We start from the raw sequence: 14,928 nt of genomic DNA, 5'->3' as shown, positions 1-14,928 counted from the left end.
TTTTTTTTTTTACATTGAGTCAACCCAAAATTTCTTAGATAGGACACAAAAACATGACCCATAAGGGAAAAGCTTGGTAAATTGACTTCATGAAAAGTAAAACCTTTTGCTCTTTAAAGTATACCAATAAGAAAATGAAAAACAAATCCACAGAATGAGAGGACTATTTGCAACTTTTATCTCAGATTAATAAGGAATTCTTTAACTCAATAAGAGGACTAACAACTAAAACACGGGCAAAATATTTGAAAGATACTTTGCCAAAAATCACATGAATGACAATACACATGAAAAGTTGTTCAACATTAGTCAGCAGGAAAAATGCAAACTAAAATCACAACAAGATACGACTACACACTGAATGGTTATAATGAAATAGAGTCAATGCCAAATGTTGCTGAGACCATAGAGTAACTGGATCTCTTATAAATTGCTAATGTAAATGTAAAATGATACAGCCATGTTGGAAAATAATTTGGCAGTTTCCTAAAACATTAAAAATATATTTGGTATACAAACCAGCCTTTTTATTCTCAGGATATAAAGAGATATAAAGATGCATGTCCACACAGAGACTTGTAACTGTATGTTCATGGATGCATTATTCATAGTAGATCAATGCTGAAAACAATCTAAATGTCAACTGATCAATGGATAAACAAAATATAGTGTATCCATAAAATACTACTCAGCAATTAAAAGAATCTACTGAGACATGCAACAATATGACTGAACCTCAAAAACATTTTGTTAAGATAAAGAAGCTAGATACAAAAGCCTATGCATTGCAAAAAGTCTAAATGTTGTATAATTTCATTTATATAAAACTCATGGGAAAGGCAAAATTATCTCATCAAAGACCCTATAACTAGTTGTTTGGGGCTAGAGGTGGGAGTCGTGATTGACTGGAAATGGGCACAAAGGAACTTTTTGAAATGACAGAAGTGTTCTACAATTGGATTATAGTACTGATTGCACAAGTCTAAATTTACTAAAATCCACAAACCATATACTTAAAATTGTTAAATGTATAATATGTAAATTATACTTTAATAAAGCTGTTAATAAAAGGAGAGCTAGAAGAGGCTCTCTGGCAAGGAGAGATAAAGAAAAAATGTGGATATAAAGATGAATAAATAACAATGAGAATAGTGTCAAGAAGACAAACACTATCAAACAATAAGTGGCTAATTGTATACGTGTGTGTGTCTGTATGTGTATAATTTTAGTTAAGTTCATAGATGGTTGAACTAACTAGAATATCATTCACTAGGAAAGCATACAGAAAATAGGACTATTTAATTTATGTTAATTCTTGTTTTGCTTCCTATCAAGAAGAATGACTATCATTTTGAAAGCATGACACCAATATTTAAAGGAAAGAAGTGAATCACCCAAAAGGGAAATTTACTATAAGAAAAGGTCTAACTACTTTATTTTCATTCAATCCTCTTGCATTTTGGAAATTACATCCTAGGATTCCCACCCTGACAGCCCACAAAAAAAAAAATCACAGATGATATTACTAAATTATTGCTAGTAGCCCCTAGAAGATATAATGAGGGTTATAATCCTGCAGTTCCCAAACTGTGTAGGGGGTGGGGTACCATGAGAAATTTTAATTTTAAATGAAAATATTTCTTGACATCTGTTGGATACAGAGACAAATACTAGCCAGAGGTAGTTCACTGTGTCAGCAATAGATAGCACTACATTCCTTTCAATCTCATCATATCTTTGTGAAGCCAATTGTTCTGGCTGGCTTCTGCTAGGATCAAACACAAGTACCATGTGAAAATCAAGCTGGAACAGGAGAGAAGGCTGGGACCCTTCATCCTCATCCCACCATTTACATTTTTCTGCTCCCCTCCTATTATCAGGGTCCATCACTCTAGCTATGTTTTGACCTCCTTTGAAGGCAGGAAAGTTGTCTCATTTGTTTCTAATAAATTGCCTCTGCTGATGCTGAGCTTCCAACTTTACACAGTGTTTCAAAAATTTTGTTAAATAAAAACCTAAAACAGAAGCAGCAACAACCACAAGAGTTGAAGAACTGTGCTCAGTATGATATATCATAATTTTAAAGAGATAAAAAACCAAAAGGAATATGTCCAGGGAAGAATCATTAGGAATGTGAAAGTTTTTAAAAATTCTAACAAATCAGAAACACTTGGAAAGAATGTCCAGTTAATAAAACATAAAATTAAATGTCTACCACTACTAAGAGTTGTAGGCTAGCTTTCCAGTGACATGACTATCCAGTTTTGCCTGAGAGATAATTCCCAGACTATGTCTCAAATGCAAGAAGGAATAGGTAGCAAAAAGTAGAGCAGGTGCCAATATTGTCACAAAATTAGTGGCAGAACCAATCAGAAATCACTAAGATTAGGTATCGTAATTCCATTATAAATGACGATCTACAACTCATATCCAAAAGAATATGCTAGAATTTTTGTTGCATACAAAGCAATCAATTGTATTGCTAATCAATAAATGACACATAGTAATTAAGTGGCCAATGAAGTCCAGATTTACGTTTAGACTGTATTTATACATGAAAGGAATTATGAAGTTCTTTCCCAAAAGAAGCATAAATACCTACACTTTTACTTATGCTGAAATCCAGAGGGACTGATGAAATGCGGGATGCTGAAGAGAAACTACACAGGTACAAAATATGAATACGTCTTCTTAATCACTAGCTATATCCTGCTTTCCATTACCTCAAAATCTAGTACAGTTGTTGTGGAGTCCAATATCCCATTACTTGTCTTTCTCCCTCCCCCCTTAAATGTAGATAGCAGAGTTCCAGGCATGCTGGTTTGTGATGATCTGTCATGACTTGTGGCGTTTCCTATCATTGTGACTCATGACAGTCTCAGGACACCCCAAGGAGAATATGCATAGCACAATATGTTGTAGAGGGCTCCTACCACATGTTCCCAGCAGGCATTTCTTAGGGATTCTGGAAAGGGTAAGGATGTATGATCTTGAAGTAAATATAGGAAAATGGTCAATATGTTATGAAATTGTAGAACTGCAGGTGACCTTGTGAGGTCAATTCAAGGAACTGAAAAGTGATGTTGAAAAGTCAAAAGATACTTACATGTAATCTTAGGCTTTAAGGAATTAAAAATATAAATGTGAGAGATATTTAAATGAGTGAAACTTAAAGTAGAAAGAAACATCAATTATGGGATGAATAATATGCGTGATGAATGATACTAATTATTACAATATCGATAAACAACTAATGGTATAATACTGCCCACAAAATTTGGGGGATGGAAGAATATCAAACTTATAATAAACAAGAATTCACCCTTTATTTGTCAAAAAAAAAAAAATAACTTACCTGGAAATGTCTTTGTGTCGGTGACCAACTGTTTTGGTTTAACCAATATTGTCCTGATTTTACCATTGAAAGTCTTGTGTCCTGGGAAGACCCTTGGTCTGGGAAAACCTAGGACTTTAATCACTTCATTGTTGATTTCACTCCAAAAAACTATTGTAAATTTCCCACCATGAACATAATTATATTACCATTTCCAATTGTCTAATCAAGGAAAAGCAGACATATTTCATTCAGTGTATTTTTTTCCATCTCTTACCTACGTTCTTCACATTGTACTAAGCCTTTCTGATGGGTTCTAAATGGAGAAAGAAAACAATGAGATGCAGTCCCCTGTATGGTGCTGCTTCACACACCAGCACTGAACCAGAGTTCACTTACTTTTGCTGCAACCCAATAGATTGTTGACATCCAAGTGGCTTGCACTGGGAACACAAGCATCACACTTTGAGCCAGTGACAAATTGTTTACAGAAACACTGGCCTGTGACCAAGTGACAGGTTTCATTCAAGGCTCCTGAGAGATGACAATTACAAGGCTGACATCTGAAAACAAGGCAAATAAACCATCAAAGAGAATAGTGTTTTGATTAATAATTCATAGTATAAGTTACACCAGCAATAGCATTGTAGAGTAAGACGGCTTGTTTTAGCCAATATATTGAAAAGAATGCTTGAGCTAAACAAACAAAGAATCAACATAAAATAAAGCAAAATAGAAAAGATCTTTATAAAACTACTGTTCCTGGTAAAACCCGTATAAAGCTTTCTCTTTATAAACTAATTAATAGCAAAAAAGATATTATATTGCTTTTTTACATCCCACAATATATCTTATGGATTAGTTTGAATCCAGTTGTTCAATTAAGAATGCTGTAAATTTTGCTTTTGCAAAAGCAGTGTTCCTGTCAGCTAAACATTCAGATTAGGTACCCATAAAATTATCTTTTCAAGTGACTCTCCAATTGCGAAATAGAAAATCAGGGGTAAATCATTGCTCTCCCTAAAAATCTTAAAATTCTATAGTTAGTTCGATGAAGACTAAATTTCACTAAGAAAATTGCTTGAGAAAGACAGGTTCAAATATTTTTGATGCCTTAATATGGGTTATATTTCATTTTCTGTTTTATGAACTAAACTTAGTTATCCATAATGGTTGGAGAATACAGCATTATTCTGATTTATGAAAAGATGCTAATGACATAAATATAGTAAGATAACTTTAGTGCAACTTAAATTTCTTGGACCCAAAGTTGCTTGTAAAAATACCAGTAGTGGCATTTTGCCATGATAGAAACTAAAACTTGTTCCTTCACAGTGAATTATTCAAACATGTAGCCTATGCCAATGGCACTAATTAGGATAAGCAACGTTGGTGCCATGAGGTATTAGAGAAGCAAAACAGCACATGTAAGAAGACCACTCACCATTTAAAAGGTACTCTCCTTGTGGTACGTTTAAAACAACATCAAATGGATTCACCTATATATTCTAATAAAGATGCTGAACGGATGGAGTTACTTTTCCCCACTGCCATTTTTACAGTGTGATCTCTTGGGTAATCATTCAACACCCTTAAAAAGGCTGATAAAAGCTAAGACTGCCAAATAAGCTGCAAATTTGTTTTATGGACTAATATCCCCTTGGGAATAAATAAAGTACAGTTTTTCTTGAAAACCACTGTACTGTAGTTTGCCGTTTTTATGGTCATGATAAAAGGACATTTTCCCCCTTAAAACAACTATATTAGGTCTTTTATCTATACACATTACATCAGAATTCCGTTTCAAATAGAGGTTTTGTTTAGGTTAAGTTTTAGAGCTGAAGAAAATTATGTATCATAATTAAAATGGAATTATAGATGCAAAAATACTTGATTTGCTCTTAATTTCTTTATAGGCTATTATGTAGAGTCTATTGTTTATAGGCTTTTAATATAATATTAGTGAGCATAAACAATAAGAGAAAAGCTTCTCTCAATGTATGTGTGTGTGTGTGTGTGTGTATATATGTATGTGTAACTGCACCACTCATGAATAAGTGTCTCTTGAGTATTTCAGTTTTTATTACCATTCACTCATGAGACAATCACACTTATTTTACATACAGTACATTTAGAGTAATAGCTTCCAATGTATAACATAATTCCGTTCCTTGATGTAGTTCTATTTTCTTCCAGCCAAAGCACGCAATGTTTTGAGCAATTAAATGTGTCTATTCTTGATTTTATAGTCTCTTATCCAAGCCATTGTTATAGTCAACTTATCTGACTTGTTATAATCACTTGACTTCAGTAAGAGAGAATTTTTCCTAAATGAAGTTCACAAGCGAAGACTTTTCTGAAAATTGTAGTTTGTTTTTACCCCAAAGGACACAGGGATAATTTTGTAATTAAGGATTAAGCAAAATGATTCCTTTAGATTTCTCAGCCACTCAAATATAATTTTAAACACTTCCAAGACTCTTTCGCAAATAAGCTACAAATTTGATGTCATTTTATAAGTTATCCCTCCTCAAGAGTACCTCCTAAATGAAATATATTTCACATTTATTAAAACAAAATTATACATAATAAAGGAAAAGACATTTTAAGCTTAGAAAGAGAAACACCAAACTAAGATGAATTGCAATATTGATTTTGCCAGGATAAATGGTTTTTGTAATATTAATATAAAGAAACCTTTATTACACTGACTCTCTTGGTACAGCCAGAGCTTCTCCCGCAATCTGTTTAAAATCTTCATTTTTCACCCTTATGGGAAAACCTCGCTTGCTAAATGGATTTCATAAAGAGTAATCTGTCAAGATTTATATAGATAAACAATTTGTGATGTTTATTGACCAGTTCATTATGGTAAACAAAACAGGAGTAAAGCATCACTAATCTCTGCCAGCACTTTGCTATGATAGTTCTCTTTGGACCCTTACATAACTCAGTATTTGCTGGTTACAATGGGAAAGAAGTTGGCCTCTCTCCTACATCACAAATTTCATATACCTTCCTTTCTTAGGAATTTCTTCCAGTTGTGGAAACAGTGAGAGAAATGGTTATCCTAATTATTACTGTTGAAACCTAACTATTAATGAAAGGAATATGTTTCAGTAATGCACATCATTGTCAGAAAATTCATCACCTGAGGGAGAACTGCTGTAGGGGGCCCAGAGATATATTCCAAGATATATAGGTCAATTTATTGACATTTCTCTTTGTACACCCCTCCTCTCTCTGGGGCCTCAGCTCATGGGTACTATCAAATTGATTTAAATATTGATTGACATAAATAACATTCATTGAGGGCCAGCTATGTTCCAGGACTGGAATAAACATCAAGGATGTAGAGATGAATCTTATAGAATTGCCCTGGTCCTCAAGGAGCTCACAATCTCGTATGCAAGAAAAAACGGAAACACCATTAATAAAGATGTATCCAGACTCTAAAGATCCAGAAAAGGGGCAACTTAACTAGTCTGGTAGCAGAAGAAGGGATGGGAAGGGTAATTTTAAGTAGAAGTCTTGGAGGAGATGCTTGGGCTGAACGTTAAAAGATGAGTAGAAATAAGCCAGGGAAGTCGGGGAGGGGCAAAAATAGAGAAAAAAAAAGAAAAAGCAGAAGAGGGTATGAAATTGCAAGCAGCTCAGTACTCCTGGATGTAAATTCATAATGGGAAATGGTGATAGATAAACCTGGAAAGGTGAGCAGAAGTAAGATAATGCTACCTCGGGGCAGTGGCAAGGAGCAATGGAAATGAGCAGGATAGACTTGAGAAATGTTAAGTAAAATTGGTAGAATGGGAGGCCGAATTGAGAAGAGAAGGGAGGATAGGTATAAAGTTACTCCCGGTCTTCTAACTTGCTAATGGGGATGATGAAGACATCATTCAACATAAAGAACGAAGGAGAAAGAGATCTCCAATTGCTAAGGGATTTTAGATAAGGATTATTAATAAACAAAAGAGAAAGAGACTTCAAGGCAAATTGGTGAAATTCGGCAGAGTGTTTTGTTTGTTTGTTTTTGTCTTAGTTTTTTTCCATCAGTCCCTAACACAAAGGCTAACACACAGTAAGGATTCAGTAAATATTGTCGGATACAGGAATTAATAGTGAATAAAGCACCAGGGAAGCTTTAGACTTAGGATAGGACACCGGAGATTAATCCAAACATGGTTTGTAGCTCTAGTAACAAGTTAGCTCTTTTGAGCCCCTTTTTATTGGCTTAACTCTGTCCCCCTGGCTAACCTCACTCCCAGGGAATGGACAGTTTTCTTTAAGAGCTGGTCTCTGTTCAGATTCTCTTAAACCAGTGTTCTCAGTTCACAGAATTCGGTGAGTGCTACAGTGCCCTCTAGAGGAGTTTGGTTTTCCCCGATTAACAGTGGAGCTGTGGTTTCATTGAGCTTCTTAGTTTCCCTTTAGTTACAGACTACTAACAGTATCTGAATTCTCTTGGAGATGGAATCAGAATTATAGGAGAGGGATTTGAGGCTTGGGCATCCACACTGTGTGAACTGAAAGCCATATTTACATGGCTTATTGAACAAGGAAATACGAGTGCCTCATCTGAAAGGGAGACGTTAACAGTGTGCAACCCCACCCTCTTTGGTGAATTTCCCAGGCACAAATAGAGAAACTCATAAAAGCTGGACCAGGGGCAGTGACTCCCTTGCATCCATGCAATAGTGACAGCTAAGTCCAGGCAGCTTGCTTAGCAAGGTTCTGATCTGAGAACACTGTCTCTTTCTCCTTTGTTGACACTCCACATATTTATGCAAATAACTAAATAACTTTCAGATATGATAGCAGAATCAAATTTTTAAAGTGCTCACAGACAGAAGAGAGATTTCACTTATTCTCTATGGTCTCTGAAGGCATAAATAAGACTAGGCAAGAAAGTCAAAAGACTGCAACTTTTTGGTCAATATAAATAATATATTTCTATTTGTTGAAGAATTACAGCTGTTTGAAATAAACACGAGCTACTTCATGAGACAGTGAGCTCCTTTTAGTTCCATGTTTTGGAGCAGAAGCTGAATGGCCATTCACCAGTTATTCTGAAAAGATGATTTACGCAGAGAAATGTATAGGGTAGAGTTTAACCAAAATTACTTTTAAGGTTCTTTCCCAGTCTATAAAGTTATGATTCTATTATGCTTAGTGAGACTAAGTAATTTGTCCAAGGTGACAGTAAATCTAGTTACAAGGTCAGCAATCTTTATCTATAAAGGATGAGATAGTAAATATTTTAGGCTTTGCAGGCCATATGAGCTCTATTGTAACTCAACTCTGCTGCTGTAGCAGGAAAGCAACCACAGAAAATATGTAAAGAATTAACATTGTTGTGCTCTAATAAAACTCTATTTACATAAACATGTGGCTGACCCCCAGGCTATAGATTGCTGAATTCTGGTAGAGCAGGTCATATTATGTCCATGCCAACAATATCCAAGTTCTAATCCTCCAAACTTGTGAATGTTACCTTACTTGGTAAAAGGAATTTTGCAGATGTGGTTAAGGATTTTGAGATGGGGAGATTATCCTGGATTATCCAAGAATGCCCAATGTAATCTACGGTCCTTATAAAGGAAGGCAGGAGGGTAAGAGTCAGAGAGAAAACATGTAAGGACATAAGCAGAGGTCCAAGGAAACACTGCTCTGCTGGCTTTGAAAATGAAGGAAGGAGCCATGAGCTAAAGAATGTACGATGGGTGCGGTGGCTCACACCTGTAATCCCGGCACTTTGGGAGGCCAAGGCGGGCAGATCACCTGAGGTTGGGAGTTTGAAACCAGCCTGACCAACATGGAGAAACCCTGTCTCTATTAAAAATACAAAATTAGCTGGGGTGGTGCTGCATGCTTGTAATCACAGCTACTCGGGAGGCTGAGGCAGGAGAATCATTTGAACCCAGGAGGCGGAGGTTGTGGTGAGCCGAGATTGCAGCATTGCACTCCAGCCTGGGCAACAAGAGCAAAACTCCATCTCAGAAAAAAAAAAAAAAAAAAAAGATTGTAGGTTGCCTCTAAAAGCTGGGAAAACCAAGGAAATGTTTTTTTTTTTCCTAGAATCTCCATAAGAAACACAGGCCTGATTTTAGCCTAGTGAAACTCATTTAGATTCTCTGATTTCCAGAACTATAAGATAATAAACATTCATGTTGTTTTAAGCCACTGAGTTTGAGATAATTTATTCCACCAGTAATAGGAAGCTACTGTATCTGGTCTAGTGGAAAAGACAAAACTGAAACCTGGATATCCTGATGTCCAATTGCATGTTATTCTTATTACATCACATTGAATAAATGCTACTAATATATAAAAACTGATACTTCTTATCGGATCATATATCATCTATACTAAGGGAGAATATATGGTTTGGCAGCCATAGGAGACTGCAAAAATCACAACTCTTCACCTTTCCCTCTGTGCAGGTCCTTTGCAGCTAACTGTATAGTTAGTTCTACTCATCAAAAGGAGAGTCTGTTTATTCCCCACCACTTCCAAACATGGTCAAGCCTCGTGCCTTGCTTTGGCCAGTAGAATAAGGTAAAAGTAACATCCTGACGGTTCGGGCCTCAAGTGTCTTTGCATGCTTCTGCTTTCTTTCTTGGAAATCTGCCACTACCTTGTGAGAAAGCCCTGCCTTGGCTGCCAGATGATGACAGGCTTGTGGCCCATTTACCCTGTCACCCCAGATGACAGCCAGCTGTCTGACAAAGAGTCACTGAGGAGAGGGAATCAATGAGGCACACTCCCTAATTTTTCCATTATCACACCATAAAAGGAAATCAGTTGACAAGGAAGTTATCTGCTTTCATCTGAAGCCATTGACCTGGTTCTCAGAGAAAAGACCAATTGAGATCAATCGGATAAAGGCCTGTGAAAAGATTACTGGACCAAATCTATAAACTAGTGCTGAAATGTAGAACATTTGCAGTAAAACCAAAAATAATCTGGGCATAGAAGAACTTCCTTGTATTTTATGCTCCAGAAGTCTGAGCCTTTATTCTCCCTAACCAGCCTTGGTGTCCTACACTCTATGGACAACTTCAGTGTGTGTCAGCTAGTAAATGGGACAAATAGTGATACCACTAGCTCCTTAAGGCTTAAAACAAGTTAACATAGAATATAGAGAGGGTATATCATTAGGGAAGAAACTTTTGGGGGTTGTGATGTGTGGTTGTTATGTAAGAAAACTGTGGGGTACCAGATGAACTGGAGCAGTCCTGGGGGATATGGGGGAGAGCAGTCATAGTCACAGGTCAACTTGAGGACAGCGCCAGTAAGTGCAGGGTGTCAAATATGGGTCTCCACTACCAACTGAGATGAATTAAATATGGCCCATTTTTGTCTCATTGTTTTTGGGTTAGACAAACACTATATACTTTTTTGCATTATTGATTTTTCAGTGGGCAGATTTTTTTTGCTTCATTGTTTTCGATACTGATTAAATCATGTTTGCTCTATGTGTCAGAGGTAAATGGAGTAATGTTTGCACTAGGATCAGCTTTTTAAAATACATGCCCCCTTTTTCTGGTCAGTAACTTTTGAAGAATAAACCACTTAGATGGAAACAGGCAAATGATTTTCCAGCTTGGTCACAAAAAGTTATTGTTGTGTTGCTTGGATTTTTGTTGTTGGTTGTGTAGTTTAGGGCCGAGGTCTATTTTATTTTATTTATTTTGCCCTTGGGAATACAAAAAACTGTATAGAAAATAAACCAAGAGAAAACAATATAGCAAACCTTGTTATATCCAACAAATAGAGCATGAAGAAGGTAAGGAATATGTGAACTAGGCAGATAAGGAAGTGAGGTTATTTTCCAAGTTGATGAAGAAATAATATGATACTAGTATCTTCCCCTTTCATAATAATAAGATACTTATAATCTACTGTATATTTTGAAAATTAATGTTTTAATTTCCATTTGTTATAATTGGAATGTAATTTTTATAAATGTAAACATTTCTATTTGTAATAACCTACCACAGTGCCTAGATTTCAAAGTAGATTCAAATGATTTTGAATCTACTTTGTTTTCAAAAAAATTGTTTTAACATTAGGGCATAGCTGTTTTCCTATACGGCATATCTGTATATATTTACACTACATGTAAATTTTTTCCTTTAAAAAACAAAAATTTCTTATACTTGATGGAATCCCATATATCTTAGTCAATTATTACACATTTTCAATATAGCCAATGTTGGTGTATATACAATAACAACCAGAAGTCAAAAAAAGATTCAAGAATGGTATCATTCAAAAGAGGAATGGAAAAACATTAAAAAGAACCCATTTTTATCTCTTTTCAATGTTGAACAAAAGTCCAAACTCAAGCAATTCTCATTGTCACATTTTAAAATATCCTTCTCCATGCCCTTCTGTGCTACAGGATTTCCTCTGTAATGATTATCAATGTTGAAGTGAAAAGAGACAGCTGAATTCATCAGTGGGATAGGAGGGTCAAGTCAAGTTACCAGCATTCCACACGACTGATTTACTAAGAGACAAATCCTGCTGATCTCCTTGGGTCCCATATGGCCATGGGAAGCTTTATTCTTTCTATTCTTTTTAGAGAAGCTGCATTATATACAGTAGCTCTTGCTTTCCATAGCACTTTCCAGCAGTAGCCTGTAGACTCATTCTACTCAACAACAGAGCCAATTCTGCCAAACCGGAGAAGAATCTAAGCCCCACTCAAACTTGGGAAGTTTGGACTTGAATAATTATTTGAAGCTTTACGTCTTTTTCACCAAGATGATGATAGCATGAGATGGCATGAGACTTATTTTTATTTGGGTGGAGATGAGGAAGTAATTGTTAGTTCTGTGCTGACTCTATTAAAAATGAAATGCACGAGGGACTTGCAAGCGTAAAACTGAGAGAGACAGCTGGCTACAGGCCTAGAGTGCGTGGCAGGCATCTGAATAGGTGATCATGTGTTTGAGAGCCATTAACATGTATGTAGGGGTTGAAATCAGGGACACAGTTGTGGAAATTGAAAGGACATATTAAAAAGGAGTAGCCAAAAAAGAGTTAGAAAACAAATAAGAGAAGTAGAAGCTCGGAAACCAAAGGAAGAGGTAATTTTAAGAAACAAAGGGGAACAATGAAATGACCAGCACATTAAGAAACCATGAGTCATGAGAAGCAATCATAAATCAGTTTTACTTTTGTCTTTCACTGACCCTTTAAACATATAATATGGAGCTAATTCCCCCATGTTCCATGTGGATATAAAATGAGTTAGTCACTTGGCTTTTCTGGTCTTTCTCAGGCAATAGAATGTCCTACAGTTACTTTACATTGCAAAATACAAATTCAATTCAGAAAATAGAATGTCTAATCCTGTATATTAGTCAACATTCCAATCTTTATTTAAAGAACAGACATTTTCAAGAACATACTTCTCTTCCTTTCATCTAGCTAGGACATGATAAAGGCAGCAAGTCTATAATCAGAGAAGGTAGCTTGGTTAGCCTCCCCCCTCATGTAGAGGCTGCAGGAAGGGTAGAAACTCACTTGGACTAGCACCACCCAAAGCAGTCTATTGTCTCTGGTCCTGCATATACATAAAACTGACTTATCACTGACAGTGGTACATTCCTGACTTCTTCATTGATCTTTCTCACCATTAGGTATCTCTCGCCTTTTGTTTTAGTGCAGTCAGATGCATTTTCTTTTCGACTGGTTGCTTATTAATCTGTAGTCCACAGTAATCTTGTCCTTTATTCTACACAGGCCCCTTTATCTTCTAAGTGGTACTTTGAGCACAGACTAAGACAACCTTACCCTGTCTTTCTTCCTTGTGGTCTTCATCCGGTCATGAGAAATACATAGTCTTCCTTGTCATGATGAACTCTGGGAGTCTAAGATATGCAGGGCACTGTCTTCTAGCTTACCTATCCAAACCTGGGTAGACTGTCTCTTCTCAGTTAGATTTGCCAGGTCTAATATAGATATCAATGCACTGGTCTCTCCAACTGCAGGAGACACATGTCACCCTTCAAGGGATCAAATAAGACCTTCTCACTGGACTCAAGTGGAAAGCACCACTGACCCCTCCCTTTTTCCCACCAGTGAAACCTGTTCCCTCATTCTGTCTTTTCCTTAACCCATTTTTGTTTATTATATCTCTTTATAGACCTTGTCTTTGATTTGGATGAGAATTTAATAGTCACATAACTAGTTCTTGAATGTCTGCATGTTGCAAGTTCTGCTAACTTGTATGTTCTGCTAACATGTATGTACCACACATGGTGAATAAAGAATGAATGAGAAAGAAACAAAATGTAGAAGAAAAAAATCTGATCTTTTATTTCTTAAATCATGTTTTCTTGAATCATAGTGCTCTTTTTAAATGTTAGTAAGTGAATGAAGAGGGAGAGATTAGACAATAACTTTCAGGGCTCATAAAGCAGGGCAGAATCAAAGGAAGGAGTTTGTAGAATGAATAGCATTTTTGTAGGCAGTTATGATATTACCTATAGAGAGATGTTTGAGTTAAAATAAAGGGAGGATTTGATGGAGCAAAGATCATGGAATGGAGGAACAAGAGTAGGAAAACAGGAAGGGATCATATCAAGGACTGGGAACAGGTTATTTTTAGGCAAAAATACACAGGATTTTCTTCTAAGACTAGATAAAAAATTAAAAATGTGTGACAATGTAGACAAGCTGGAGGTGGAGAAAAGATAATCTGGAGATACATATATCTGGCTTTATTTTGTCTATGAGCAGAGGGCCAGATTATCTGCAAGGGCAAGAGCATGGAATTAAAACTGAGGAGACTGGTAGGAGTTTAAAGGGGGAAAGAAAGTAAATTGATAAGAAGTACATACATGGTAGTGCTTCAGATCGGCATAGGCACATGATCTTTCCCCACGTCCTCACAGATCAGGGCAGGTGTAGGGTGATCGTCTCTGGAGCTGACCCCACAGTACAGCAGAAGGGAGCCCACAATCAGGTACTCAAAAGGGTCATAATTAAAAAGGTTTTGCCTCAGGCTAGAAGTAGAAGACAGTGAAGTTAGGGATGGGGTTGATCAAAAGAGGACTAAGGAGGGATAATGGGATAAAGATTAAGAGAAGTTAAGGAGCAGGTTATGTGAGGCTTCCAGGGTGAATTGGAATTGGAAAGATGTGATATATCCATAGAATAGCATTCATGGGATTAGGAAGATTTGAGAAATAGAGAAATTATAAGTGATCACAAAATCCAGGGTGTAGCCATGGAAATGGGTTGCTGGAGTGGGAAATGAATGAAGAGGCCAAAGAACTGCATCAGTACATGTCAAAGTAGTTTAAAATAATGGCAGGAGTTAGAAAAGGGGGAAAAATAGAATCCCTCTGAAAAGGAAAACCTGGAACTGGAAAGATAAGAACAAAGGGGATTGATATGGTTTGGCTGTGTCCCCACCCAAATCTCATCTTGAATTGTAACTCCCACAATTCCCATGTGTTGTGGGAGTAACACTGTGAGAGGTGATTGAATTATGGGGCAGGGTCTTTCCCCTGCTGTTCTCATGAGAGTAAATAAGTCTCACGATATCTGATGGTTTTAAAAAGGGGAGTTTCCCTGCA

The 14,928-nt window shown here is 36.5% G+C and overlaps 1 protein-coding gene across 1 annotated transcript in view; it reads right to left on the bottom strand.

The window, feature by feature from the left end:
- Window positions 1-14,928, bottom strand: part of USH2A (usherin) — an 800,680-nt gene that overhangs the window by 590,890 nt on the left and 194,862 nt on the right. Inside the window, exon 15 of the mRNA XM_003814150.6 lies at window positions 3,734-3,897. Coding sequence (XP_003814198.3) covers window positions 3,734-3,897 — 164 coding nt within the window. The remainder of the gene's footprint in view (window positions 1-3,733; window positions 3,898-14,928) is intronic.

This window comes from Pan paniscus, chromosome 1, assembly GCF_029289425.2.
Source record: "Pan paniscus chromosome 1, NHGRI_mPanPan1-v2.0_pri, whole genome shotgun sequence".
Lineage (NCBI taxonomy): Eukaryota > Metazoa > Chordata > Mammalia > Primates > Hominidae > Pan > Pan paniscus.
Note: the sequence above shows the minus strand (reverse complement) of the source record. Positions and strands in the feature narration are given on the sequence as shown.